We start from the raw sequence: 25,483 nt of genomic DNA on the forward strand, positions 1-25,483 counted from the left end.
CTGATCCATTCTTGAGTAACAACTTTTTAACAAAACCTGTGTTTTGTATTGTCCCTTTGTATTGACCCTCATTCACAAAGCAGTCTGGGGTAAAATGATTCGCTCAGACATAAACTATTTTAGGCAGTGATGTAGTGGTGCATGGAGAAGTGGGTATACTCTTAATTTATGCCCCCAATATTTTTTTTAAGCGTCCCAGCAAAGGATTAACGCTCTTTGTTATAAACAGTGACGTAAGACTAGTCTTGCATTAGCATTGAATATGCAAGACTGTAGAATATAGAATATAATGAATACAATAGACCATATAGAATCACTAGTATTCTTGCATATCAGGGTTTTTCTAAATACCCAGGTCCCATAAATGATAGGGGTTGGGGCCCGGGGGGTATGCAGCCCCCCCAAGAGAGAAAATTTTGATTTTCCTGATCTCGACATGAGCATTTTAAGGTGTTTTGATGGCCAAAAAAATGGACAACAGTAGCTTTAAAAGCATGAAGTATTTGATCAGATTCTTAAACTTGAGAATCAGTTCCAGTTTCAGCTACTTTTTCTTTCCTAAATTAATCAATGTTTTTGGACTAATCTGTTCATCTGGACAATTAATGGTTCAATTGCTCACTCATAAAGACAGTCACTTGTCGCCGCCTTCTGGCTTAATGATGCAAGTTGCGCAAACACAGACAAGCGGAGTGATACAAACAGTGAAAAGTCGAACACATTCAAACCTTATACAAATATATTTATACAATAATAATGGCAATATATTTAATAGGGTGCTTGTGTTGTTAAATTGAGCTTATAGTTTCCACTGTCTTTGATCAAACTGATTATTTCTGTCAGTCATTTAAAACTTCTATCGAAAAACAGCCGTATATTTTAGCTACTTGCATCTTATTTCGCACTGTATGATCGTTAACTGAAGTGAAGCGTCGCGTTAAGATTAGCGCTTGGCTCGCGCTTCTGTGAACAAAAATCCTGCATGCTTTGATTGGTCTCAAACATTTTGACATTGACGAGCGGGTGTTTGAGTGCTGAAGCAGATCAGATGAGGTCAGTTATCGTCGCGATGGAAGAATCATTGCTGCAACAAATTAGAGTTAATATTAGGGGTACGACCCTGACTGGGTGTTTTTTATTCACGAGATTGGATTAGCAACTAAATGATGCGCATCAGAGGGGATTTAGAAGTGGGTATACGCAATGCCGACTGAAAAATAAGTGGGTATACGCCGTATACCTGCGTATACCCTGCACTATACCACTGATTTTAGGCATGTGGGGGCGCATTCCTTTCAAAAATAAAACTAATCCACTGCGTCTTCAGCAGCTCTGATGTCGGGAGTACATGAAGACTGCTATGTTCACTCTTACATCCAACAACAAAACACCTGAGTTGCTTACGAGACATTCTTGTTGTCATAGCTGTTCAAGCCTGGAGAAAATGGCGGACAGTGTACAACTTGATCAGGGCAGGGTCTATGCTAATACAGCAGAGTCCGTAAACAGTCATGAGCGGGGCCTGTCAAAGTGACGTCACTTTGCCCAGAATCTGCGAACGGCTTTTTCCGACTCCGAGGCACTATGATTTATAGATATTTAAAAAAGGAGTGGATGGACTTTTTATCATTATAGGATGGTTGTGTACACACACTGTCAACACAGTATGTTCAAACACCATGTAAAAGGGAATTTTGCATAATAGGTCCACTTTAAAGGCAGGACTTGTTTGTCGGCACTTCCTTTGCTGAAAGCTCAGTGTTGTCACTCTGAGAGCAGATGCTGACATGATGGAGATCCATCAGAGAATGCTGGTCGTCTGCTAGAGGATAGGAGGATGGGTGGAATACACTAACCATGTCAAACCTTGACAGATGATAAAATTATATTACTAATAATAGATTTTAAAAAGTCAATGTAGTATTTGTTGTACTGCTTTAAAAAAAAAGAAAAAATAACCAGTAAAACATCCAGACACAGTTTTACTGGTTTTACTGGTTATTTATTTATGCACAAAGATGCTAATTAAATAAACAGCGCTTTAAGATTTTCAGGTAGGCCGAACATTAGAATTCAGGCAAGAAAGACCTCATTTAATAAAGTAATCACATGTAAAGTAACACTCCATTGTCTTCACTGTATAAAGTATATAGATTAATACTTATTAAAGCTGCAAAAGTTATTCAGTCAAGAGCAGTTAGTGATTTTCTCTTTGTCTTTTGTTCTTTGATTAAAATTAATTACACAGAATGCATCTGGTATGTTAGGCTGCTGTCAATTTAAAAGACCTTATGCACACAACGCGTATCGTATCCGATTTTCTCTCAACTGTTTACGTTCATTTAAGGTTTTTTAACTCATTTAAGACTGGCCATTTTGCCATCATTTTGTATGTTTTTGTCTGTTCAAGATGCTAGATGCTAAAGAGATCTCAAATTGGTACTGCCACGCTGTATGAGTAGCTGCTTACTGTGTGTGCGTGCACAGAGAGCCGCTTCACAGACAGCGTGGCAGTACCAATTTGAGATCTCTTTTGGGTCTTATCGCTCTTGAATGGTTTAAAAGGCCTTTAATTGGCTGATAGGACAGTATATGCCTTAATATAATTTATTTTGTTTTCTTTTGGCTATGGGGTGAAATGTGACCTGCACATGCTTTCATAGGATGTTTAAATCTGTCTCTAAAGCAATGGGAAATAAAATTAATTATTTATAATAAGCTTTTATTTACACATTAAGGGCATGTTCTATTCACCATCCACTGTTGAGGGATATCATGTATTGAATATTCAGAATGGGTCCCATGTATCAACACCTGTGGTCACCCATAAAATGTGTCCATGACTAAATGAACTGCTCTTTGTATGGTGGATAAGATGAGGGTGGAGTGGGATTTGTGTGTGTGTGTTTACATAGGCTGGTGCTCAGGTAAGCTCAGGACAGCTGTCCTAACAGGCACTGAGACAGACCTATCATTAGTAGTGGGTGCAACCAGATTCCAGCAGACTTAAAAATCTGCCTCTCCAACACATGTTTAACCCTTCCTGTCCTCTTACTGTCGCCTTCCATAGAATCACAACTCTCTCTTTCCCCAACCATCCTGTTCCAATCATATTAAGCCATGGCACACTTTCCTGGCTGATGAGCTGTGCAGTCAGCACAATCTTTGACATGTGATAGCATGAGATGAAAAGCAGCACATATACAATAAAACAGACTTATTATTCTAAAAAAATATATGGAACATTAGGCATGCCTGCAGGACATGGCTGTAAATTGAGAGCTCTCTTGACAGCATAATTTATGATTACACAATTGTATGGTCAGTAAACTATGCACTCAAAAAAATGATATGTTGGCTTTACTTAACTTTTTTATGTAAACAGGTTCCACCGGTTCCACATAACTATGTTTCGTTAAACAAACATAATATGTTTATGTAACTTCAACATCATGGAATTTGGTCATTTTAAGCGACCCAATTAAACTCTGAGCTAATGAGTTAATTAAGTGAATAATTGAGTGATGATTGAGCATTATTGAAGACACCTGATGTTAACAAGCAGAATCTCTGAAGGAGAAAACCGGAATGTTTAAGTCACCATTATGGAGATAAGTGTGTGTTTTAGTTGGGCTCTTGACCATTAACTTATTAACTTTAGATTTTGTTTGGTTGCTGTATATGAGTTATAACAGCCGGATGAACAATAAACAAAGGTCATCTGATGGTGTTGGTTGTGTTTTAACATAATCATTATTTCACAATCATTTGACCTGAGTCACTGAACTTACACTAAACCGAATTTCTGAGTTAAGTTTACCTTACGATTAATAGCAGCACTGTCATTGTAGAGCATACTGTTTTTAGACTTTTCAATGAAATTTAAATGATCAAATCAATAAATAAAAAAGAAACTTCCTAAAAAAGTATTTTGAGTAGGCACACACAGACATCAAGAATCAGCCTGTGAATCTCAACAATGGTGACAATTATAAAGCATGTTGCAGTGCATTCTGGGTGCCACCAATCAAAACTCATTCATGGCTCCCATCATGCATTGCTGCATGAATAAATAATGAGCTTATGATGTGTTTGTCACCATTGCTGAGATTCATATGCTGATTCTTGATGTCTGTGTGTGCCTACTCAGGATATTTTTTAAGAAGTTTATTTTTTATTTCTTGATTTGATCATTTGAATTTCATTGAAAAGGCTAAAAATAGTATGCTCTACAATGACAGTAAGGTAAACTTAACTCAGAAATTGGGTTCAATATAAGTTCAGTGATTGAGGTCAAATGATTGTGAAATAATGATTATGTTAAAACACAACCAACAACATCAGATCTCCTTAGCTCATTGTTCATCCGGCTGTTATAACTCATGTACAGCAACCAAACAAAATCTAAAGTTAATAAGTTAATGGTCAAGAGCCCAACTAAAACACACACTTATCTCCATAATGGTGACTTAAACATTCCGGTTTTCTCCTTCAGAGATTCTGCTTGTTAACATCAGGTGTCTTCAATAATGCTCAATCATCACTCAATTATTCACTTAATTAACTCATTAGCTCAGAGTTTAATTGGGTCGCTTAAAATGACCAAATTCCATGATGTTGAAGTTACATGAACATATTATGTTTGTTTAACGAAACATAGTTATGTGGAACCGGTGGAACCTGTTTACATAAAAAAGTTAAGTAAAGCCAACATATCATTTTTTTGAGTGTGGGCAAAATCTTTTTCTACCTTTAACAAAAAGATATCAAGCCATTAGGAAAAATTAAGGTTCCAGATAAAACTACAGTTTCTATGAAACTATAAGTTTCAAAAGTACTTTTTTATTCTGTTTTAGCTGGACTGTACACTCAAGACATACACACGTGTTGTTAAAGTGAAAAAAGTGAAAAACACTATACATAAGATGTTTTTCTATTCATGTTCAAAAGGTCAAAATTATTTTACTGCTTTCTTGAATGCATTTAAATGTATTATATAAATTATTATTGTTTTTTGTAAGGCAAGCACACTATTTCTGCTATTAGAACAACCTCTAACCCTAAATAAAATACAATTTCCACACAACTCACCCCACACTGTTTACACAACAGATGTGAATTATACCTCAAATTATGCAGTGTTGCTTGTAACCACCCAGCAACATGGCAGAACACCCTAGCAACCACATAGCAATGCTTTTAAAACGGTTATCAAAATCTTAGCAACTGCAGTGCAACACCCTGGCAACCATCTAGAAGTGTGGCAGTGACTTTTCTTTGGTTCAAGCACAGTTTTCTTCAGTAAATGTAAAAACCTAGTTATCCACTAACAAGTGTGGCTCTAACAAGTGTAATGTTGCCTTGAGAAAGTAATCAATTACTACAGTAGGGATGGTTGTAAATACTGTGCGTGGGAGGCCTTCCAATTGCATCAATGTATTCCACCTTAAACAAATGTAAAAAGCTTTATGCAAATACAAAACATAAGAAAAAGTTTTGTACCACAAGGGGAATTGCAAGAGCAGGAATTCAAGGTTGCTATATAGGAATATTTCCAATCTTAGTCACACCTCAGAAACAAGCAACCCTCTTTCCTGTCGAATGGGACTGTCAGACTGATAAACGAGGGAAAGAAATGAGAGAAAATACAAAACAGAGAAGAGAGAGAGAAAGCTCAAGTTACAGGAAAGCCCCTAACTCCAGAGGAACACACACAAAAAGAAAACAGAATTAGAAGGACAGCGAATCTGACTCATCTATCCTTATCACCATTTTCTCTCATGTATTTCTCTGTTTCTTTGTCCTTGGTTTTCATCCTTCAAACAAGCCCCTTCTTTTTTTAGAGCTTTATTCATGACGTGTGCATCAGATCACAGGTCTGATGTCTATGTCTGACGGGTTTGAAGTGGTTAAAGAGGAACAGCGGGTGCAGATGGTGGGGGATGAAAGCAAGTGAGTGGTAAGCATCAAATGCCAAATTATTTGATGTGGCAATGAATTAACAACAGGTCTAAGACAAAAACTGAAAAAAAAAAGAAAAAAAAAGTGAACAAACAGCTGTCAGAGAGTTCAAACAACCTAATTGTTCAGAACAGACCGAAGTATCCTCAAAATATTCAACCCCCTAGCAAGAACTTCTTGTTAAACCTTTGAGTTAACAATCTAATGCATGAAGCCAACAGCAATAACAACTAGGCTATAAAAATACCACAGAACGTGATTTCACCAAGTGCAACATGTTCCTGGACCAACATCTGTGTTGATCCTGGAACAACATTCCAATCAACCAATCAGATTTGAGGGACACGTTTATAGTTTGTCAAGTTTAGGCTTACAACCAGGGTTAGGTGCTTCTACATCAGTGTTGTCATTTCCCTCTGATTGTAGGGATAACTTATGGGTTAGGTTTAGGGCTAGGGAAAGGGTTAGGACTACATTTTCGGCCTGGAATGTTGTTCCAGGATCAACAAAATACGTTGAACCAGGAACGCATCTAACTCTGCAAAATCAGGACATGCTAAATACCACACATATTGCTCAGACATGCAAAAGGCATGTGATATAAAACTTCATCATGTTTTAAAGAAGATTGGCTTGATTAAGTTGAAATAACTGACTCAGGCTCATAACAGTAACAAACCTCTGAGAGATTTACAATTACACTTCCACACTTCCACCACAGGGGTTTCAGGGAGGTTTAGATTACTATAAAGGAGAGCTCACATATTCACTTTTCTTGGAAATATTTAGCTATTAGGTCTATTTAAATGCTTCCATTTGTTTTTATATTATAATAATATAATATTAAAACAAAATGAAGCATTTAAACTGATATATAAATAAATACTTCTCTAAAATTATATTTTATTTGGCCTATATTTTATTATATTAGTAGCCTAATACAGAATTGATCTCACAAGGGGATTGTTTAGGGCTCCTTGCCATTAAAAAGTTTTAAAATCCCTGATAAAGAAAATATTGGAAATTCATAAGCAAAAAACAATCATTTAATTTTGATGGTTTAATGCTGAAAGTAGCCTATAATTGACTGTATAAAAACACTTAATTGTCGTCCCAAACCATGTCAGTGTTACTGCTTCATTTTTTTCAAACTATATTATATTACTGTAAAGAATTGAACTGTCCTGCAGGAGATTTTGTAAATGATTTTTTAATAGAATTTCTTGGACTGGTACTCGAACCTGGTACAAAATTCTCTGGTAACCTAAAAATGTGCTTAATTTAGTGACTTCTTAATTAACTTAATTAACTCAATTGCTTGTTTTAAAAAATATGATTTAATACCACTAAGTTACATCAAGGGTCAAATAACAGAGAAATGGCACATTAAAGTTAAAAGTTACAACTGCACAATGAAACCATTTTGTGTGTGTGTGTTTACATACGTGTACAGGTCTGGTATAAAGAATGTTTTTGCTCAGGTGGCGAAAAATGAGAAAGGATCAGCTCAGAAAGAAAAAAAAATTAGGGGGAAAAATTGGTAAACGGTAAAAATATTTAAGGGATAAAACGGTGTATCACTATGAAGGAATTTATTTTTGTATTGACTGCACATCATCCCACTCAATTAAATGGCTACTGTCCATTTAAGTAAATAAATAGACATTTTTTATTAGTGTGAGTTTAAATCTGCAGTCCGTAACGTTAGGCGCTCTAGCAGATAATAAACAGATCTGCATTCGTCTTGAGGATGAACAATGTAGCTGGAGCAACTTCTCTTTGTTTATGTCTATGACGAGTCTCACAGGTACTGGGCTATACAGTTGTGGACAGTCATTAGGTAGTAATTATACAGTTATACAGTGATTATTATGCACACAAAAAATTATTCACCATACAACACTGTCATGAATGAATAGGACATGATGTTAGATTATATCTCTAAAGAAGTCAGAAAGAGGACACCTCCAAGTTCTTACCTTGCCTGATGACGAACTTGTGCACCTCTTTGCCAAAGTAGTCCTCATCTTCAGCCTGCAGAGGGACAGTGTTCAGCTTCATTTCTTCACTCAGTTCAACAGTGCTGTTGTACAAAGAAAGCAAGGAATCTGGGATCTTCTGTCCATCGTCGTCTATCTCAGATTCTGGCTCTTTGGCCATGCGCAGTTTGCTGAGGATCTGACCACGGATAGCCTCTATGCGTTTCTTCTTCACCACCTCCAGGTCCAGAGTCTTGCAGGTTGACATACTGCCCGTTCCAGCCACCATGCACAGGGCCGTCAGTACCAAGCAAACGAACCTCATGGTGCCAAATCTGTGCCCACACTGTCTATTGGAACAGTTTTAAGTAAGGAGAGAGGCTCACCAAGAATCTATATTTGGTGTAGAGCCTTTGGATCAAACAGACACAGTAGTGTTGCAGGTTATGGAGGTGATGCTACCTGATGATGATTCTGGAAAGCACCTTGAATAATAGCCAACAGAACAGCTGATGTCTGTCTAATATGGGAAATTCCTGCCTGTTTCAGAGCTCCATCCAGACAGCACAGTGCAGTTTAGCCAACTGGAGCAACCGCTCTCCCATATAAACAAACTTAGAGACACACAAAGACCATGCAATTAGTAGGCTACACAATGAATATATGTAAGCATAAATCTGTAAAAACAAAACAAAAAACATATACACACATAAACAGAAACGGTTTTCCTTTCAGCACAACTTTATCACAGACTCACTGCTAGCAGTGCAACACAGAAATGCTTGTTCAAATCCATGTGTCTGGACTGACTATTTTTCTCTCCTCTAGTTTCGCGCTGTGAAAACATGTAGAGGTCCGGATATAATGGCACGTCTGTAACCTTGTTTTCTCACTAACTTTCCTCTTTACTCAGTTTTATTTTTACCCCTCCAAGCTTCTCTGGTCTTGATGCTTTACTTGATGTTTTGTCATCTCACACAAAAACCTCTAAAGAAGTCTTGCTTAACTATTTCACTAAACCAGACAACCTCATCGTGTTGCATCCTGCATTCGTAACAAGACAAAGGGCTGTGTCCACTTAAGAAATCTTAGATTGATTTTCCGGAAGCATCCAGATAATCAGATAACAGTAATACTTAATTTAACATGCAGACATCATGTTAGGAAAAAAGCTGCTTTTAGAGCTCTGGCAATGCTGTAAACCATTCAAAACATAGTAAAGAAGTTTAAGCAAGTTTAATAACTCTATGCAGAGCAAAGGCTTCACAATCCATCAGTAAAAATAAGTAACAGTGTTTTTTAGATGTTTAACATGGCTCTTTGAAGACTACAACCAAACAAGATTTTCCCACTACAAAGGCAAGTGGGAAGATTCATTTACATGGCTAACCAAACACTGCTCTCATACACATCTCATTTCACTGAGAGGAAATGAAAGGAAAACAGATCCTCTTGGAAAATACCCTGACGTTTTGGCCCTGATGATGTCAGGAAAATCAAACTAACCACGTCCAACCCACGAGCTTCGAGTGACAGATGGAGTAAACAAAAAGAGCGAAACGAATGAACCGTCCATGAGTGCCCAGGCAGTAAAAGCACGTGAACCGCAGCAGTGACAGCAGTAGATGTAGTGCAAAAGTTCCTTCTCTTCTCGACTCTTTGTCCACTTCAATGTCTTTTGGCTTCAGTAAAAAAAGTCCTTCAGACACTCCTCTCTTGTACAGCACTCTTTATATCAGCTCCCTCTTGTAACACACTCCCTTTCTTCGCTTGTCAGAGCTTGCTGGTGACAAAATTAATTGTGAGAGCTTCACGTTCCAATAACTTCTCTCTCCCACTCATGCTCACTCACTCACTCTGTTTTCGGGTTGCTGTTGCTTCACTATAAAGCCGAGAACTCTCCGCCCAGGAAATGAGGCTAACAGACTCTCTGAAATCTGCTCCTCACACAGCACTTCTCTTATACTGGCCAGGAAGCCCTTTGCAGCTTTTGGGGGACACACATACACAAAAATACACAGTGAAAGGACAGACAGACTAAATAACATGGGCATGACACTAGCGTCTGGACAAACCACACACCTTATTAACTGAGTGCCAAGGTAAGATGATGACAGGCACACTGGAATGCTCTCTATTATACAAACACACTCCCAAACTGAACCCCGGCGAGCTGCACAACAGAACACTGTTATGAAGGCCACATTTATGTAATGCGGTGAGCTGATGTTCACTTTGCTGTTTATTTTCTGGCCTCTTTGTCATTAAATAGATGTGAAGCTGAAATATTAGACACGTGTGATCCAAATCCACATTTGGCTGGCTTGAGCATTAGACATTTTTTAGGAGCATCACGGTTTTTTCTTTAATAACAATGTCCTCTCTGTACTGGAAGAGCTGAAGCTTGCACCTTAACAGAATTGTTTATTTTAATTATTCAACCTGCACAACACACCATATCAACTCTCTAGACACCAGGTATTTGCATGTTCTCAGATAATCTCACTGCTTGATTAAAGGGAATCTACAGTATACTTTGCTGGGAAAGAATTCCATCATGCATTTCCATAAAGCATCCATAAAATTAGTAAAACTTTAGCACGGTTTTCATTTGGATTTTCTTTGGTTTGTTTTAAATGTCTGAAAATGAAACATATTCACATATTGTGTTTTCTGAGTTTTGGTAAGCTATAGAGACATAGGTATAAAGAGACTATTTCTCATAAAATAAAGCAGCTTCAATTTGTTTTGACAGCATCAATTTTCATGTGTGTCTGGCACCCCCTTGTGGACCTGAGGAGCAGTTCAATCATCTGCTGATTTCAAGTCTTAACAATAAATTCATGCAATTTCCAATACCTATTACTGCTCTTTATACTGGCCTGCCAAGAAATAAAAAATTATGAAAAATAATGAACCCTTACCGTGCCTTCCACTGGTCAGATAAACAGATGGCCACACCACATCAGACTGCTCAAAACATCTTTGAATGCACCAGAGTTATATCCTACTAGTGTTTACTTCTCAGGAAGTCACACTAGTATTACCTTACTTGTATGCATCTTGGCATGTTGGAATAGGATGAAGTGTTTTAACCACAGAAACCATATCTAAATGTAATGTTACATCAGGTTACTGTAGGACAAGGTCTAACTCTGTCCAACACCATTTGTGTTTGTGGGTACACCCAACACTGACCTGTGATCTTTCTCACAAACGGAAGCCAAGGAAACCAGGCTCCAAAACAGCGAGATCGCTAGCCGGCACCAGCATGCACTTTTGATCCCACAAACTCAAACTGGACTGTGAATCAGAACATAGACCTGTGTGATTATTTCCATTGTGCTCATGAAAGTGTCAAAGTAGCAGTCCTTCTGATCATTTCTTCAACCGTGTTACGCCTAGAATTTTTCTTTAAAAAAAGGAAAAAAGACCTTTAACCAACGTATCATTATTTGTTAATGGTGTATTTGTAAAGAGCTCTTTAATTGAATTTCTTTTCATTTGTTTCTGTTGGAATTAGAGAGCCCTCTATTTGAAACTGTTACTGGTAAAAATGGAATTACAGCTCTCTAATTGAGAGATCTCATCCTATAACAGAAACGTTGACATGGATTAGAAGGATTTACATCAACAGTTGAAACAGAACCACACAGGCACACATCAATATAGAAATGCACACAAAAATGCATGCATTGGAAGAATGCACCAATACACTGTTATATGGTGTGCTAAAAATAATAATTGTGATATTATAAAGATGTCACACTTTATATTAGGTAAACTACTAAATATACTAACATTAACAAGACTACGGATTTACTCCGTAACTACATGTTGTTTTTAAAGATTCCCACATTTACTGCTACACTAAAAATTGCTGGGTTGTTTAAACCCATGTTTGGATCAAATATGGACAAACGGATGGTAAATTTGATCTTTTCGAGTCGAATGTAATTCAGTACCTCTTTAATCCATCTGTGTGTTTGAGGATCAGCCCTTTTCCACTGTAATAAAATTAAACGCCTCGCCAAAAGAGAAGTAAAGGCAATCAATAACTAGGCCTACATAAATCTTCTTTTAGGTCTTTCCTAAATTCTATTCCCTCAGGCCTAGTGCCAAAAATAGCTATACAGGAGTCATGATTATTGGGACCTCTTAATAGATACTTTTAGGACTCTAAGATCTCTCTCCAGAATTCCTGTTGTGGCGAGTGAATACAAACACCTAACCAATGCGTGAGGAAGGGGTATCCCTGGAAAGAGTTAAATCAGAAAAGCTTCTGATTTGCAAAAATCTGAAAAAAAAATGCGATCTAGGCAAAGCAAAACAACATTCAAGCTCTTCAAAAGAGCAAAAAGTGTTATTAAAAAATAAATCTTTCAAGAGCCTGATTCTATTCTCTTCCGAAACACATGCAGAATCCAGGGGGAAACAAAGGCAAGAACTTTAAAATGTAATTACAATGCAACTTGTATGTACATTATAAAGTATATATTGTATCAAATGTTAAAGTGCATAGCCTAGTAGTTAAGGCCATCTAATATAAATAGTAACCATAAAGACAATTTGAATTAAATGACTGGTCATTGTATAAAAAAAAAATTTATTTGAAATATTATCTGGAAAATATTACAAATAAACACGTTTTCCTAAATAATAAATAAATAAATTTAAAAATGTATTTTTTCCTCATAAAATTTCCCGTGGACCTCTAGCTCCCCCTTGTGGCCTTGAACCCCAGTTTGACTTTAATCCATGATAGAGGAGACGAGAAATGTAAATAAGTGTAATGTAACGTTATATAGCTATTATAGAGCCCCAGTGCACAATCAACGTACACATAACCTATAAACGAGCCTCACGGAGAGGTGGAAGGGTTGTGTTGCTCTCAGTGATCACTTACACCTGCTCACTGAGCTCAGAGCTATAGCTGTGCTGTGGGTGAGACTGAGGTGCAGACAACAGTTCTTGTTACTGTCATCACGTCGTCTGTGCGTAAGAACACTTCTAAAAGGACTCAAATGAGTGAACAAATCGACGACTCTCCGGTGACATTTCCATATATTGTCACTGATCTAGAGGAATGAATGCTAATGTCTACTAGGATGGAGCTTTCTCGAAGACAACGCCTCAGGAAACTGCAGGCACTCAACTAAAAGAACTGCGTGTTTGTAGCTCATGAAGAAAACTTGCGACTGTATTAAACATTGAAATGATGTTCAGAGTCAAAGAGGAAGAACTGTTATTAACGTAGATGAGAAGAGAAAAGCTTTGTAATTTACACCAGTCATTCCTCAGGTAAGCTTTTAAATTACATTTACATTTTAGCTTATTATTTGAATTAGATATGAAAGTCATATTGCTATTTTTTATATTTTAGATTAAAAAAACTGTTAGCAGCATGTTTTTATTTAAAAATCCTTCTCATAAATATTTAATTTGGTGTTCATTAAATAGACAAGAAGAAAAAAACGTATATTTTTCCCAATGCCCTCTGGATGACGACAACTACATTACAGTGTACATAAATATGTAAACACAACTAAAGTTGCTTTAAAATAGGTAATAGCCCTACTAAGGGCCAACATGTGCTTTATTTGTGTTATTTTAATAGTTTTGGAAATACTCAATGTCATTTTTATTACTATTGTATTTGATCATATTAGCATACACTGTACTGTTTTGTCAGATAATATCTAAATGAGCTGTTTTATTCAAGACAAAAATAAAATGTATCAAAAAAAATGATTGAATATCAGGTTATACATCAGCAAAAAAATAAACACATGTGCAAACTTCTGTGGATAGGGGAGAGCGGGGCACAACCTAACACTTTTTGACTTTCTCAGTTTGTGTATATCTACTTAGGGTTCAGAATATAAATTTTTCCCACATTAATTTCACACATGATTTGACACATGACACATATTGTAACATGACCATATGACAGCTTAAAATGTTATCTGATCTAATAAAAATATATACAAGACAAACTAAAATATTTTGTCAATTAAATGCAATTATTAACTTTTTCATATAAAATAATGGAATTTTTTAATAATTAAAAATTAACAAATTTTTTAGTTTGATAAATAAATAAAAACTCCACAAAACAAAACTATACAGCATAGTTCAAAACATAATAATTAATAATTTCTAAATAACTTTATTCACCTCTTTCTCATGGTTTCTCAATAGAATTCATAAAAGTTGTTAATGTGAATTACTGTATATCACTAACATCATAGAATAGCATAGGTCTAATTGGGGCAGATTGTAACGCAGTGTTAAAACATGCCCGCCTGCGCAGCTGGGATTTGAACCCGGCTAGTGCCTTCTGTTGGTTAGATAAGGATTAAAAAACTATCTAAACTGCTAAATAACAAATTGGAGATAAAATAATAACAAATTTGTCTCATTGTATATAAACACTAAAAACTGAGATGAAAAATTTTACTTCAGTTAGAAATGTACTTTAGCTATGGTTAAATAAATGTTCAGTAATATCTTGAAAAGATAAGATTTTGACGCAATTTTATTATATAGTGTTGATATGGCAACTAGTAAATACACTAAGTTTCGTCATGCTATGTGTGGAATCTTTTAAACCATGTGTGTTACAACTAGCCCTTGTTTGTTTGTTTGTTTGTTTGTTTGTTTGTTTGCAGTATGTAGCCCTTCATGATCTCTGTGAGATGGATAAGTTTGAGAAACTGGCTAAGATCGGCGAGGGCTCGTATGGAGTTGTGTTCAAATGCAGACACAGGGACACAGGTCAGATAGTGGCCATTAAAAAATTTGTAGAGTCTGAAGATGATCCAGTCATCAAGAAGATCGCATTGAGAGAAATCCGCATGCTGAAGGTACAGGAGATGGTAGATATAGAGATTGTATGCATACATATTGTAAATCCCCTAAACATTTGCACAATTATACATAAACATTTCTATTTTTATCCATATAGCAGTTGAAGCATGTGAATTTGGTGAATTTGCTTGAGGTCTTCAGGAGAAAGAGACGCCTTCATTTGGTCTTCGAGTTCTGTGAGCAAACGGTTCTAAATGAACTGGACAAGCACCCCAGAGGGTCAGTCATATTCTCCTCATTTAAAAAACATCTAAATCTTACAAATGACAGGAAAATAAAGCAAATGCAATAATTATGGTTTAAGATATTTGGCCCCTATAGAAGATTATCTTGTGTTTTTCTTCTCCTTTTGAACTTTTCTTTCCTTTTTCTTAACTTTACCTTTCACTCCCATACATCAACTTTCCTTTTTGATTGACTTCACCAATCTCTCTTCCTTTTCAACACCTCCTCTCCCACGATCTGAAATGCCCACTTTTCATAAAGTAATCGATTCCTGATCTGACCTGACGTTTTTTCATCAACAGTCTTGTTTTTCAAAGCTCTTAAGCTGGTCAGGCCACAAAGGCTGTGGCTGCCCAGCATTCTCTTTCTTTCCCAGAAGGCCTTTCAGTCGTAACCTTAGCTTCTCTTGAAAACAAAGGAACTGGTTGCCAGGGACTACATGCCCATGGTTACTACAGATATAGGGGAGCTGCAATGATCTTTAGAGAACATGAGAATTTAACTGTTGTTAGATCCTGCCAACTACAGAATGCCAAAAATGTTTGATCAGCAGAATCTAAGGGCATTTTCAGACCTGCATTTTCAGGGTTTTCTTTTCCGATACAGGGACTTCATTTGTTACAATCTTGCAATTTCTTCTTGGTTCGCTTTCACATGGCAACAATTCAGAGCGTACCAAAATGTGTTTTGCAAGTCACATGTGAGTAAAACTGTCCTTTTATTGGTCATAGTTTTCTCTGCGTCATCCATCAAGATGTATTGACAAGTTCGCTCCGCAAGCTTATTGGGGCTTTATCCGTTGCTGTTGAGATGCACACAAACACTTATACGGATGTGGCCGTCATTCCCGCTCTTACTGATAAATTATACACTCACCGGCCACTTTATTAGGTACACCTGTCCAACTGCTCGTTAACACTTCATTTCTAAGCAGCCAATCACATGGCGGCAACTCAGTGCATTTAGGCATGTAGACATGGTCAAGACTATCTCCTGCAGTTCAAACCGAGCATCAGTATGGGGAAGAAAGGTGATTTGAGTGACTTTAAACGTGGCATGATTGTTGGTGCCAGAAGGGCTTGTCTGAGTATTTCAGAAACTGCTAATCTACTGGGATTTTCACGCACAACCATCTCTAGGGTTTACAGAGAATGGTCCGAAAAAGAAAAAACATCCAGTGAGCGGCAGTTCTGTGGGCGGAAATGCCTTGTTGATGCCAGAGGTCAGAGGAGAATGGCCAGACTGGTTCGAGCTGATAGAAGGGCAACAGTGACTGAAATAACCACTCGTTACAACCGAGGTATGCAGCAAAGCATTTGTGAAGCCACAACACGCACAACCTTGAGGCGGATGGGCTACAACAGCAGAAGACTCCACCGGGTACCACTCATCTCCACTACAAATAGGAAAAAGAGGCTACAATTTGCAAGAGCTCACCAAAATTGAACAGTTGAAGACTGGAAAAATGTTGCCTGGTCTGATGAGTCTCGATTTCTGTTGAGACATTCAGATGTTAGAGTCAGAATTTGGCGTAAACAGAATGAGAACATGGAACCATCATGCCTTGTTACCACTGTGCAGGCTGGTGGTGGTGGTGTAATGGTGTGGGGGATGTTTTCCTGGCACACTTTAGGCCCCTTAGTGCCAATTGGGCATCGTTTAAATGCCACGGCCTACCTGAGCATTGTTTCTGACCATGTACATCCCTTTATGGCCACCATGTACCCATCCTCTGATGGCTACTTCCACCATGTCACAAAGCTCTAATCATTTCAAATTGGTTTCTTGAACATGACAATGAGTTCACTGTACTAAAATGGCCTCCACAGTCACCAGATCTCAACCCAATAGAGCATCTTTGGGATGTGGTGGAACGGGAGATTCGCATCATGGATGTGCAGCCGACAAATCTGCGGCAACTGTGTGATGCCATCATGTCAATATGGACCAAACTCCCTGAGGAATGCTTCCAGCACCTTGTTGAATCTATGCCACGAAGAATTGAGGCAGTTCTGAAGGCAAAAGGGGGTCCAACCCGTTACTAGCATGGGGTACCTAATAAAGTGGCCGGTGAGTGTATATATTTAATTATATTTCAAATTTATATATATAAATTTATTATTACATTTTTTATATAACACATTTCCCAATATGAAATATGATACCGCTTGGTTTGTTGGTCCGTTGGGTCTGAATGCTTTCTCACCTCAACTGAACCGCCCCAATCTTTGTTTCCAATCGGGCTGAGACCACCTAAGTCAGGCGATCTTGGTGCGATTGTTTTGGTGCGGATCCGAGCGCAATTGCAGTGTTCATATTTGCATAAACAAACCGAACTAAGGGAGAAAACGCATCAGGTTCCGGAACAAATGAGCCAGGTGTGAAAATGCCATATAGTTGATTTATGTCTGTTTCTTGGCCAGCAGCCTTAGTCTTTATATTAACATTTGTCCTTTTTTCTCTCTTCAGGGTTCCTGAGGCACAACTTAAGAGTATTGTGTGGCAAACTCTACAAGCTGTGAACTTCTGTCACAAACACAATGTCAGTATGCCCAGCCTTTTTTTCATAGCCTACCAATGTGTGTCAGTTATGACTGCACTGTTAAAGAGCCTTTTGAGGAATGAGGAGACACATTTTTTCATGACCTACAGGCTTTCCGTGTGTGCTTTAATGTAAAGATTTTTCAGTGGCTCTTTTGGCAAGTTATGATATGTGTGTGTGTGTGTGTGTGTGTGTGTGTAATAAGCGGGTCATTGATTCATTCAACCGATTTGATCAAAAACATTGATTCATACAGGAACAATAGACAAAATAGCTGCAAAATGTATCTAAAATTTAAGTTACTCAATATTAACTTTTTGTTTATTCAACTTTTACTCTGATATTGCTTACCTATATAGGAATATGACTAGCTGTGAAACGTGAAAACATTGTATTAAAAACAAACTCTTAAACAGAATATGGACCTTAATTGGAAAATGACATGCATGCACAGTGCACTACGTACAGTCACTGTGTCTGAAACTGTCAGAGTAAGTATTACATTTTATGAAGAACTTACTTAGGATGGATACGTATAATATGAATGCAATCCTTACTACAACTGCCATATTGGGATTGTCATGTGACCTACCACGTCATATGTGCAGCTTCCATGCATTTACAAATGGTCTGCTGTTGCCTCATCATGGGATTGTAGTGTCCATTGAATGCACACTTCAGAATCTTGGTGGAAGAGAAGTAAGTCATGAATACTATGAATCTGGACAAAGTTCAGATACTGCTTTTTGAAAACCATAAAATAGGCATATTCGGACACAAGGGAATTACACTTATTCTCTTATTGTGCTAGATTGTTGCTAGATCGGTTCTATTGCCTGTGGTAAGATATTTATTTTTAATTTTTTAGAAAGAAAATGTCTTTTACAAATCCCTACCTTGTAGTAGGTGTTTTGTGTATGTATCTCTGACAGTGTCACTCTTTGTGTGTGTATACTAGTGTATCCACCGGGACGTAAAACCGGAGAACATTCTTCTGACCAAGACTGGTGTGATCAAACTATGTGATTTTGGCTTTGCTCGCATCCTCAGTAAGTGACTTTGTCCAGCTCACACACTCTAGCCATTTATGTGCATTTAGCATCCTCACTTCATTAATGACTTATTTATACGTCTACCTATATCAGCTGTCATGCGTCCTGAGCACACTTTCAGAGCAGCGTGAAGCCTCACAAGTGCAGTCAGCCAGTCAGGGTCAGCTTACATCATCCTTGGGTTTCAGTGTATTGTTACTATAGGCTAACACAAGGTCTATCCATCAGCATGTTGTAATCCTTTCTGTATGATGTACATGTAATTCTGAATCTGTGCATGTGTAGCTACTTAACCATGTTTTGGGCACAAATTTGTACCCAGAAGTAAGCTAAACATGACAATTGCTCCCAAAACTACTTTTATACTGCTTTTTTTTATAATTTTTTTTACAAATGATGACATCCCCAAAGTAAATAAAGTTGTTTTAAAATTAGCTAAACTACAGATAGTTATGATGTGGGTTAGGTTATAGTATTTATAACTAGCTGTTAATAAAAACAATAAAAGTCTATGTAAGTTCCCCATTTTGTAAAAAGCTGTGTGTGTGTGTGTGTGTGTCAAACAGCTGGTCCAGGTGATGATTACACTGATTATGTGGCAACACGATGGTACCGGGCCCCAGAGCTCTTGGTCGGAGACACTCAGTACGGTCCCCCAGTTGATGTCTGGGCCCTTGGTTGTGTCTTTGCTGAACTGCTGTCTGGAAATCCTCTTTGGCCAGGACGTTCTGACGTGGATCAGTTGCACCTCATTCGACAAACGCTGGGTACTAAAAGAGAAAGAAAGGAGAATATTTGTGCATTGAAAGTTATATACAAAAGGGTACAAGAGACCACTTAAAAATGTGGAATATAACAATTTAAATTTGAGTGAATTTAAACCTGGAAATAAACTAATTTTAAAAAATAATTTATTTTACCGTAAAACTAACAACAAAATATCTACACTTGATAAAAACATGATAGAAAATGTGTTCATAGTTGGTGTAGGTCAGAGTAGTGCATGGATTGATGAGCAAATGTCATCAATCAAGTTACAAAACTGTAAAAGAGTGTCAGGATAAACAGAGGACCCAAGAGCGAAGGCAGGTACAGAAACAAAGTTTAATAGAAAAGGGAACAAAAGCAGTCTGCCGTCAGGTAGAAGTTGATAACTTGGCTGGTGAAACACAACAGCAGAGGTCCCTGAGCTGGGTAGCAGCAGTCAGCGGGGTTGACAGTCTTAGGCCAGTAGTTGCAGATATGCAGGCAGCGGTGAGGTTGGAGACCACGAGCAGCAGGATGGCTGGGCAGTGAACGTCTCAGGTTACAACTGTAACCTATGTTCCCTGAGAACAGGGAACGAGACAATACGTCATCGACGCTATGGGGAACGCCTCAGGCGTGACAGGTGTCTGAAATCAATTATCAACTCACAGCAATCATGTTGACCGGCGACAGCCCGTGCATCATCAGCTCGAATGATGAGCGCGTCAATCTGGATGTATAAAAAGGGCGCCTTGAAACCGTGACAACATCCTATCGTCTGAAGGGACTGTTGCAGGCAGGCCCCGAGGTATGGCAGGGAGACGTATTGTCTCGTTCCCTGTTCTCAGGGAACATAGGTTACAGTTGTAGCCTGAGACGTTCCCTTTCGAAGGGAACTCAACAATACGTCATCGACGCTATGGGGAACGAAATACCCACGCCGCCATACTGAGGGGAGTGCATGCCCAATGGCAGTGACAACTGTCAGAACCAGTAAAACAAAGGACACTAAAAATCACTCACCCTAGGTCACGCTGGGCTGTCAGTGACAGCACTCCCTACCGGTCATAGCCCAAGCTAATGAACCGAGAAAAACTGCCAGAACAAAGTTAATGGGAGGTATATCTGGGCCAGCTCAAAGGCTTAGGACCACAACTTCCTAATAGAAGGGGTCCCTTCTAGGGAGTGTGGCTAGGGGACTCAAGGGACTCCCAGCCAGTCACTATTCAGGAGAGCATGCCTCCTGACATGCCACCAGGCTGGCCTGGTGATCTAAACTAAGACGCACAGTCTGGCATTGCCTGTCTGTCCGAGACAGAGCCTCTGGAAACTGCCTTGGAAAAGGCATTCAAAACTGAAGGCCTGCAAAGCTGGCAGAAACCATTCAGTTCCGGATCACAGAGAAGGGACCACCTGGAGAGTGTAACTCAACCTCAAGAAATGACGGAAGTCGTCCACTCAATCCATGGGTCTACCCAGTGCTCGTCCTGAACACTGAGGAAGTAAGAGAGGGATCAAAACCAGGAAGGTCTGCTGAGGCCAAAGACCTGATTACCCTCTATGTGGGGAGCTCCAGTACCTGAGAGCTCACATCCGGAAGGCCGGTGAGGCCTGTAAACTGACGACCACAGTATGTGGGAGCTCATAACCAGGAAGGCCGGTGAGGCCTGTAACCTGGCAACCACAGCATGTGGGAACTCATAACCAGGAAGGCCGGGTGAGGCCTGTAACCTGGCGACCCCAGTATGTGGGAGCTTACATTCAGGAAGGCCGGTGAGGCCTGACACCTGACGACCACAGTATGTGGGAGCTCACATCAGGAAGGCCGGTGAGGCCTGTAACCTGACGACCACAGTATGTGGGAGCTCATATCAGGAAGGCCTAATAAGGCCTGTAACCTGACAACCACACCACGTGGGGGCTACATTAGAAAGTACATGAAACCAAAGTGCATGTACTTAGCCATTCTGAGTCCAGAATGAGGAAGTTAGCCAAAAAGGCGTCTGTCGTAGTATACTTTGACGACAGGACGCATCTAGAGTGGGACCCGAGTTGAAAGACTTGGGTCTGGGCCACATAGAAAGGGAACGAAGCGTACAGCGCATGCCCCTCACCATAAAAAATGGATTTTAGAAAGTACACAAGATGTTCCATCATGTGACTTACCATAAGTATGGTTTTGACATGACCAGGAAGGCCAGATGAGGCCTGTAACCTGATAGTCAAAATGTGTGGGAGCTCACATTCAGGAAGGCCTGATGAGGCCTGCAACCTGACATGTGAAAGCTCACAACCACACCTTAGCGACCACAGTGAGTGGGAGTTCACATTCAGGAAGGCCTGGTGAGGCCTGAAACCTGACATGTGACAACTCATAACCAGGAAGGCCGAGGAGGCCTGAAGCCTGGTGACCACTGAATGTGGGAGCTCAAAACCAGGAAGGCCGGCGAGGCCTGTAACCTGACAACCACAGTAGGAGCGAGGTCATATCAGGAAGGCCTGACAAGGCCTGTAACCTGACAACCACACCATGTGGGGGCTACTTTCAGAAAGGCCATAAATATGGATTTTAGAGAGTACATGAAACAAAAGTGCATGTACTTAGTAATTCCGAATCCAGGAAGACCTGGATCAGAAAAGGCGTCTGTCGTAGCAAACGATGACGACAGGACGCATCTAGAGTGGGACCTGCGGTGAAAGACCTGGGTCTGGACCACAAAGGATGGGACTGAAGCTACGGCGCATGACCCTTACCATAAAAATGGATTTTAGAAAGTACGCGAGACGTTCCGTCGTGTGACTTACCATAAGTATGGTTTTAACATAATCAGAAAGGCCAGATGAGGCCTGTAACCTGATAGTCAAAATGTGTGGGAGCTCACATTCAGGAACCTGGCAGGTGAAAGCTCACAACCACACCCAAGCGACCACAGTGAGTGGGAGTTCACATTCAGGAAGGCCTGGTGAGGCCTGAAACCTGACATGTGGCAACTCATAACCAGGAAGGCCGAGGAGGCCTGAAGCCTGGTGACCACTGAATGTGGGAGCTCATAACCAGGAAGGCCGGGTGAGGCCTGTAACCTGGCGACCATAGTTTGTGGGAGCTCATATCAGGAAGGCCGGTGAGGCCTGTAACCTGACGACCACAGTAGGTGGGAGCTCATATTCAGGAAGGCCTAGTAAAGCCTGTAACCTGATACCCAATATTTGGGAGCGCATAACCAGGAAGGCCGGTGAGGCCTGTAACCTGCCTACCACAGTATGTGGGAGCTCTTATCAGGAAGGCCGGGTGCGAGCACAGAAGGTGAGAGCTCATATCAGGAAGGCCGGTGAGGCCTGTAACCTGGCGAGCACAGTATGTGGGAGCTCATATCAGGAAGGCCGGTGAGGCCTCTAACCTGACGACCACAGCATGTGGGAGCTCATAACCAGGAAGGCCTGGCGAGACCTATAACCTGGCGAACACCGTGTGTGGGAGCTCATATTCGGGAAGGCCTAGTAAGGCCTGTAACCTGAAACCCAGTATGTGGGAGCTCATAACCAGGAAGGCCGGTGAGGCCTGTAACCTGGCGACCACAGTATGTGGGAGCTCATAACCAGGAAGGCCTGGCGAGGCCTGTAACCTGGTGACCACAGTATGTGGGAGCGGCTCTGTACAGGAGACGAGTTCTGAAAAAGAAGAGAAAAATGTTATTTGCGCAAAAAAACATTTTCACTCAACATAAAACCTGCAACATGCAGAACGAAGCCCATCAGGACGCAGGAACTCAGAAACCTGAGTTCTACTGTTTCACAAGCCAAGGGAAGGCGCTCCTAACAACCAAGCTGAAGCGGGCCATCAGAGAATTCTTGAACTCATCATGGGCCCCGCCCCAGGCCTGATGTAGGAGGAGCCTGGGAGCGATGGTGGTTAGGAGACAAGATCCAGGGAGGTGATGTCTAACGTTCAGTCCGAGAACGTTTACTCTGGATCACCTCCCTGAGATCCTGCCTCCCGCGGGAGTTACGCCTCCTGCGCGCCCTGCTTCCCCTGCTAGGAGGAGGGGGTGCACGGGAAGCGACACTGGCCTTCTGGGTCCGTCTGTGATCCTCAGACCACGACGGACCAGGCCCTCCCGCCTGCCTGGGCTGGGCCGAGGACCTCCGCGGTATGCAGCTCTTAAACGCCGCAGAGCGCGCCCTCGCCTCCCTGAACTTACCACTGTCTCGACAGAAGGTCCGAAAAGCTCGGAAGGCGAAACCGGCGAATCGAGGAGAAAAGTTTTTTCTTTCTCCCCGATGTCAGCCTGGTTGAGCCACAGATGCCTCTCCGTGGCCACCATAGCAGCCATCGCACGACCGATGGAAACCGCAGACTGCTTGGTGGCCCGGAGAGTCAAATCCGTGGTGCGGCGCAGCTCCGCGACCGCGTCAGGGGACAGGCCGGCCCCCTGATCGAGGTCCCGCAGCAGGTCGGCTTGGTAGGCCTGAAGGACCGCGAGGGTGTGCAGAACCACACCCGCCTGACCTGCTGCCGTGTACGCTCTGCCATTCAAGCGCGAAGTTGTCCTGAGCGGCTTGGATGGCAGGGTCGGAGCTTCTAGTGAAGACGACCGACCAGAGGGGAGATAGTTAGCCAACGTCTCGTCCACTGGCGGCATCGACACATACCCGTGCTCCGCGGCTCCCTCCACAGCAGCGAAACTAGCTCGCTGATGTAGATGGAGACGCGCGGAGAACGGGTTCTTCCATGCCTTCTCGATCTCAGAGTGGAGATCGGGAAGGAATGGAAGGCTCGTCCGAGCCGGTGGCTTACGGGTGGGGAGGAACCGATCGTCCAAAATACCACGAATAGGTTCCTCCCGGACGCGCCTCCACTGCAGCTGCAATCTGTCGGTGGCGCGCCCCATAACATCCACCAGCTCAGCGTACACTTGGGAGGAGAGCTGAAATGGTTCGGTCTCAACCAAACTGACATCATCAACATCCACCTCCTGCCCGGCCCGAAGAGAACCAGTTACAGATCCATCAGAAAGAGAAAGAACCTCTTCTACATCGACCTGTAACTCATCCTCGTCAGCTGGCAGATCATCCGCGAGGTTAACGCCCCTCTCCAGCTGATCTGCCAGCTCCATCTGAGAGCCCCACGAGCTCAAGCGCCGCTGAGCCTCAGCCCGAGCGGGACCAAAACCGCGGGGTTCAGATGCCGTGCCCACTTCCCTCGAGAAGTGGGACAGACGAGAACGGAGCGTTTTCAGAGAAAACCGCTCACAGTTTGCGCAGGAAGCTCCCTCGAGAACTCCCCGCGCGTGCTCTTCTCCCAGGCAGAAAACGCACAGATCGTGTGAATCCTCCGGTGTCAAAAATCTAGGACACGGGTCGGCACACTTGCGGAAAGTATTTTTCCCCTTTTCTGTATGTTTCATTTTCTTTTTGTTGAGTACTCAAAAACAGACAAACAGTCCCTGAAGACGAAAAGATGTTGTCACGGTTTCAAGGCGCCCTTTTTATACATCCAGATTGACGCGCTCATCATTCGAGCTGATGATGCACGGGCTGTCGCCGGTCAACATGATTGCTGTGAGTTGATACTTGATTTCAGACACCTGTCACGCCTGAGGCGTTCCCCATAGCGTCGATGACGTATTGTTGAGTTCCCTTCGAAAGGGAACAGTTTAAACAAACACGCAGACAGGACGAGACAAGACAACGTTCTCCAGAAGTGGATTAGCTGAGTAGAAGGTAACTGCTGATAGTACAGGAACGAGCCTTAACAAAGCAACAATAATCTGGCAATGAAGCAGGAAGAACGGTAAGAAGTAGCAGACAAAATCAGACTAAAGAGAAAACAGGAGGGCACCCGAATAACAGGTTTAATGCAAGATGCATGGAATACAGGGTGGACGCACCGTAGATCGCGAGACAATATGAGTTCAACAGCTACCGGACTAAGAACCTTAATGATGGCGAGCGCTGATTGCGATGATGATCAGCTGGGGGAAAGTGGTAGGAACGAAGGGAGTGAGGGAGAGAGAGAGACAGAGAGAGATAAACTTTGGTTCGTGACAAGGAGAGGTGTCTAATGCCACATAAATAAGATAGAGCTTAAATAGTTTGAGCTCAGTCTA

At 41.0% G+C, this 25,483-nt stretch overlaps 2 protein-coding genes across 3 annotated transcripts in view; one reads left to right on the plus strand and one right to left on the minus strand.

The window, feature by feature from the left end:
- tgfb1a (transforming growth factor, beta 1a) overlaps nt 1-9,224 on the minus strand; it is a 32,545-nt gene extending 23,321 nt beyond the window's left edge. Inside the window, exon 1 of the mRNA XM_056271036.1 lies at nt 7,941-9,224. Coding sequence (XP_056127011.1) covers nt 7,941-8,265 — 325 coding nt within the window. The 5' untranslated portion in view covers nt 8,266-9,224. The remainder of the gene's footprint in view (nt 1-7,940) is intronic.
- A 3,642-nt stretch (nt 9,225-12,866) lies between these two features.
- The window catches only part of LOC130104491 (cyclin-dependent kinase-like 1), a 58,595-nt gene continuing 45,978 nt past the window's right edge, over nt 12,867-25,483 (plus strand). Inside the window, exons 1-6 of one of the 2 annotated variants that reach the window (XM_056271061.1) lie at nt 12,867-13,241; nt 14,612-14,806; nt 14,911-15,029; nt 17,505-17,577; nt 18,536-18,626; nt 19,196-19,396. In XM_056271061.1, the coding sequence (XP_056127036.1) occupies nt 14,639-14,806; nt 14,911-15,029; nt 17,505-17,577; nt 18,536-18,626; nt 19,196-19,396 (652 nt within the window). In that variant the 5' untranslated portion in view covers nt 12,867-13,241; nt 14,612-14,638. Of the gene's footprint in view, nt 13,242-14,611; nt 14,807-14,907; nt 15,030-17,504; nt 17,578-18,535; nt 18,627-19,195; nt 19,397-25,483 lie in introns of both variants that reach the window. The other variant, XM_056271053.1, reaches the window with a different exon arrangement.

Source organism: Rhinichthys klamathensis, unplaced genomic scaffold (genome assembly GCF_029890125.1).
Source record: "Rhinichthys klamathensis goyatoka isolate OS25496 unplaced genomic scaffold, OSU_Roscu_1.1 h1tg000014l_1, whole genome shotgun sequence".
Classification (NCBI taxonomy): Eukaryota; Metazoa; Chordata; class Actinopteri; order Cypriniformes; family Leuciscidae; genus Rhinichthys; species Rhinichthys klamathensis.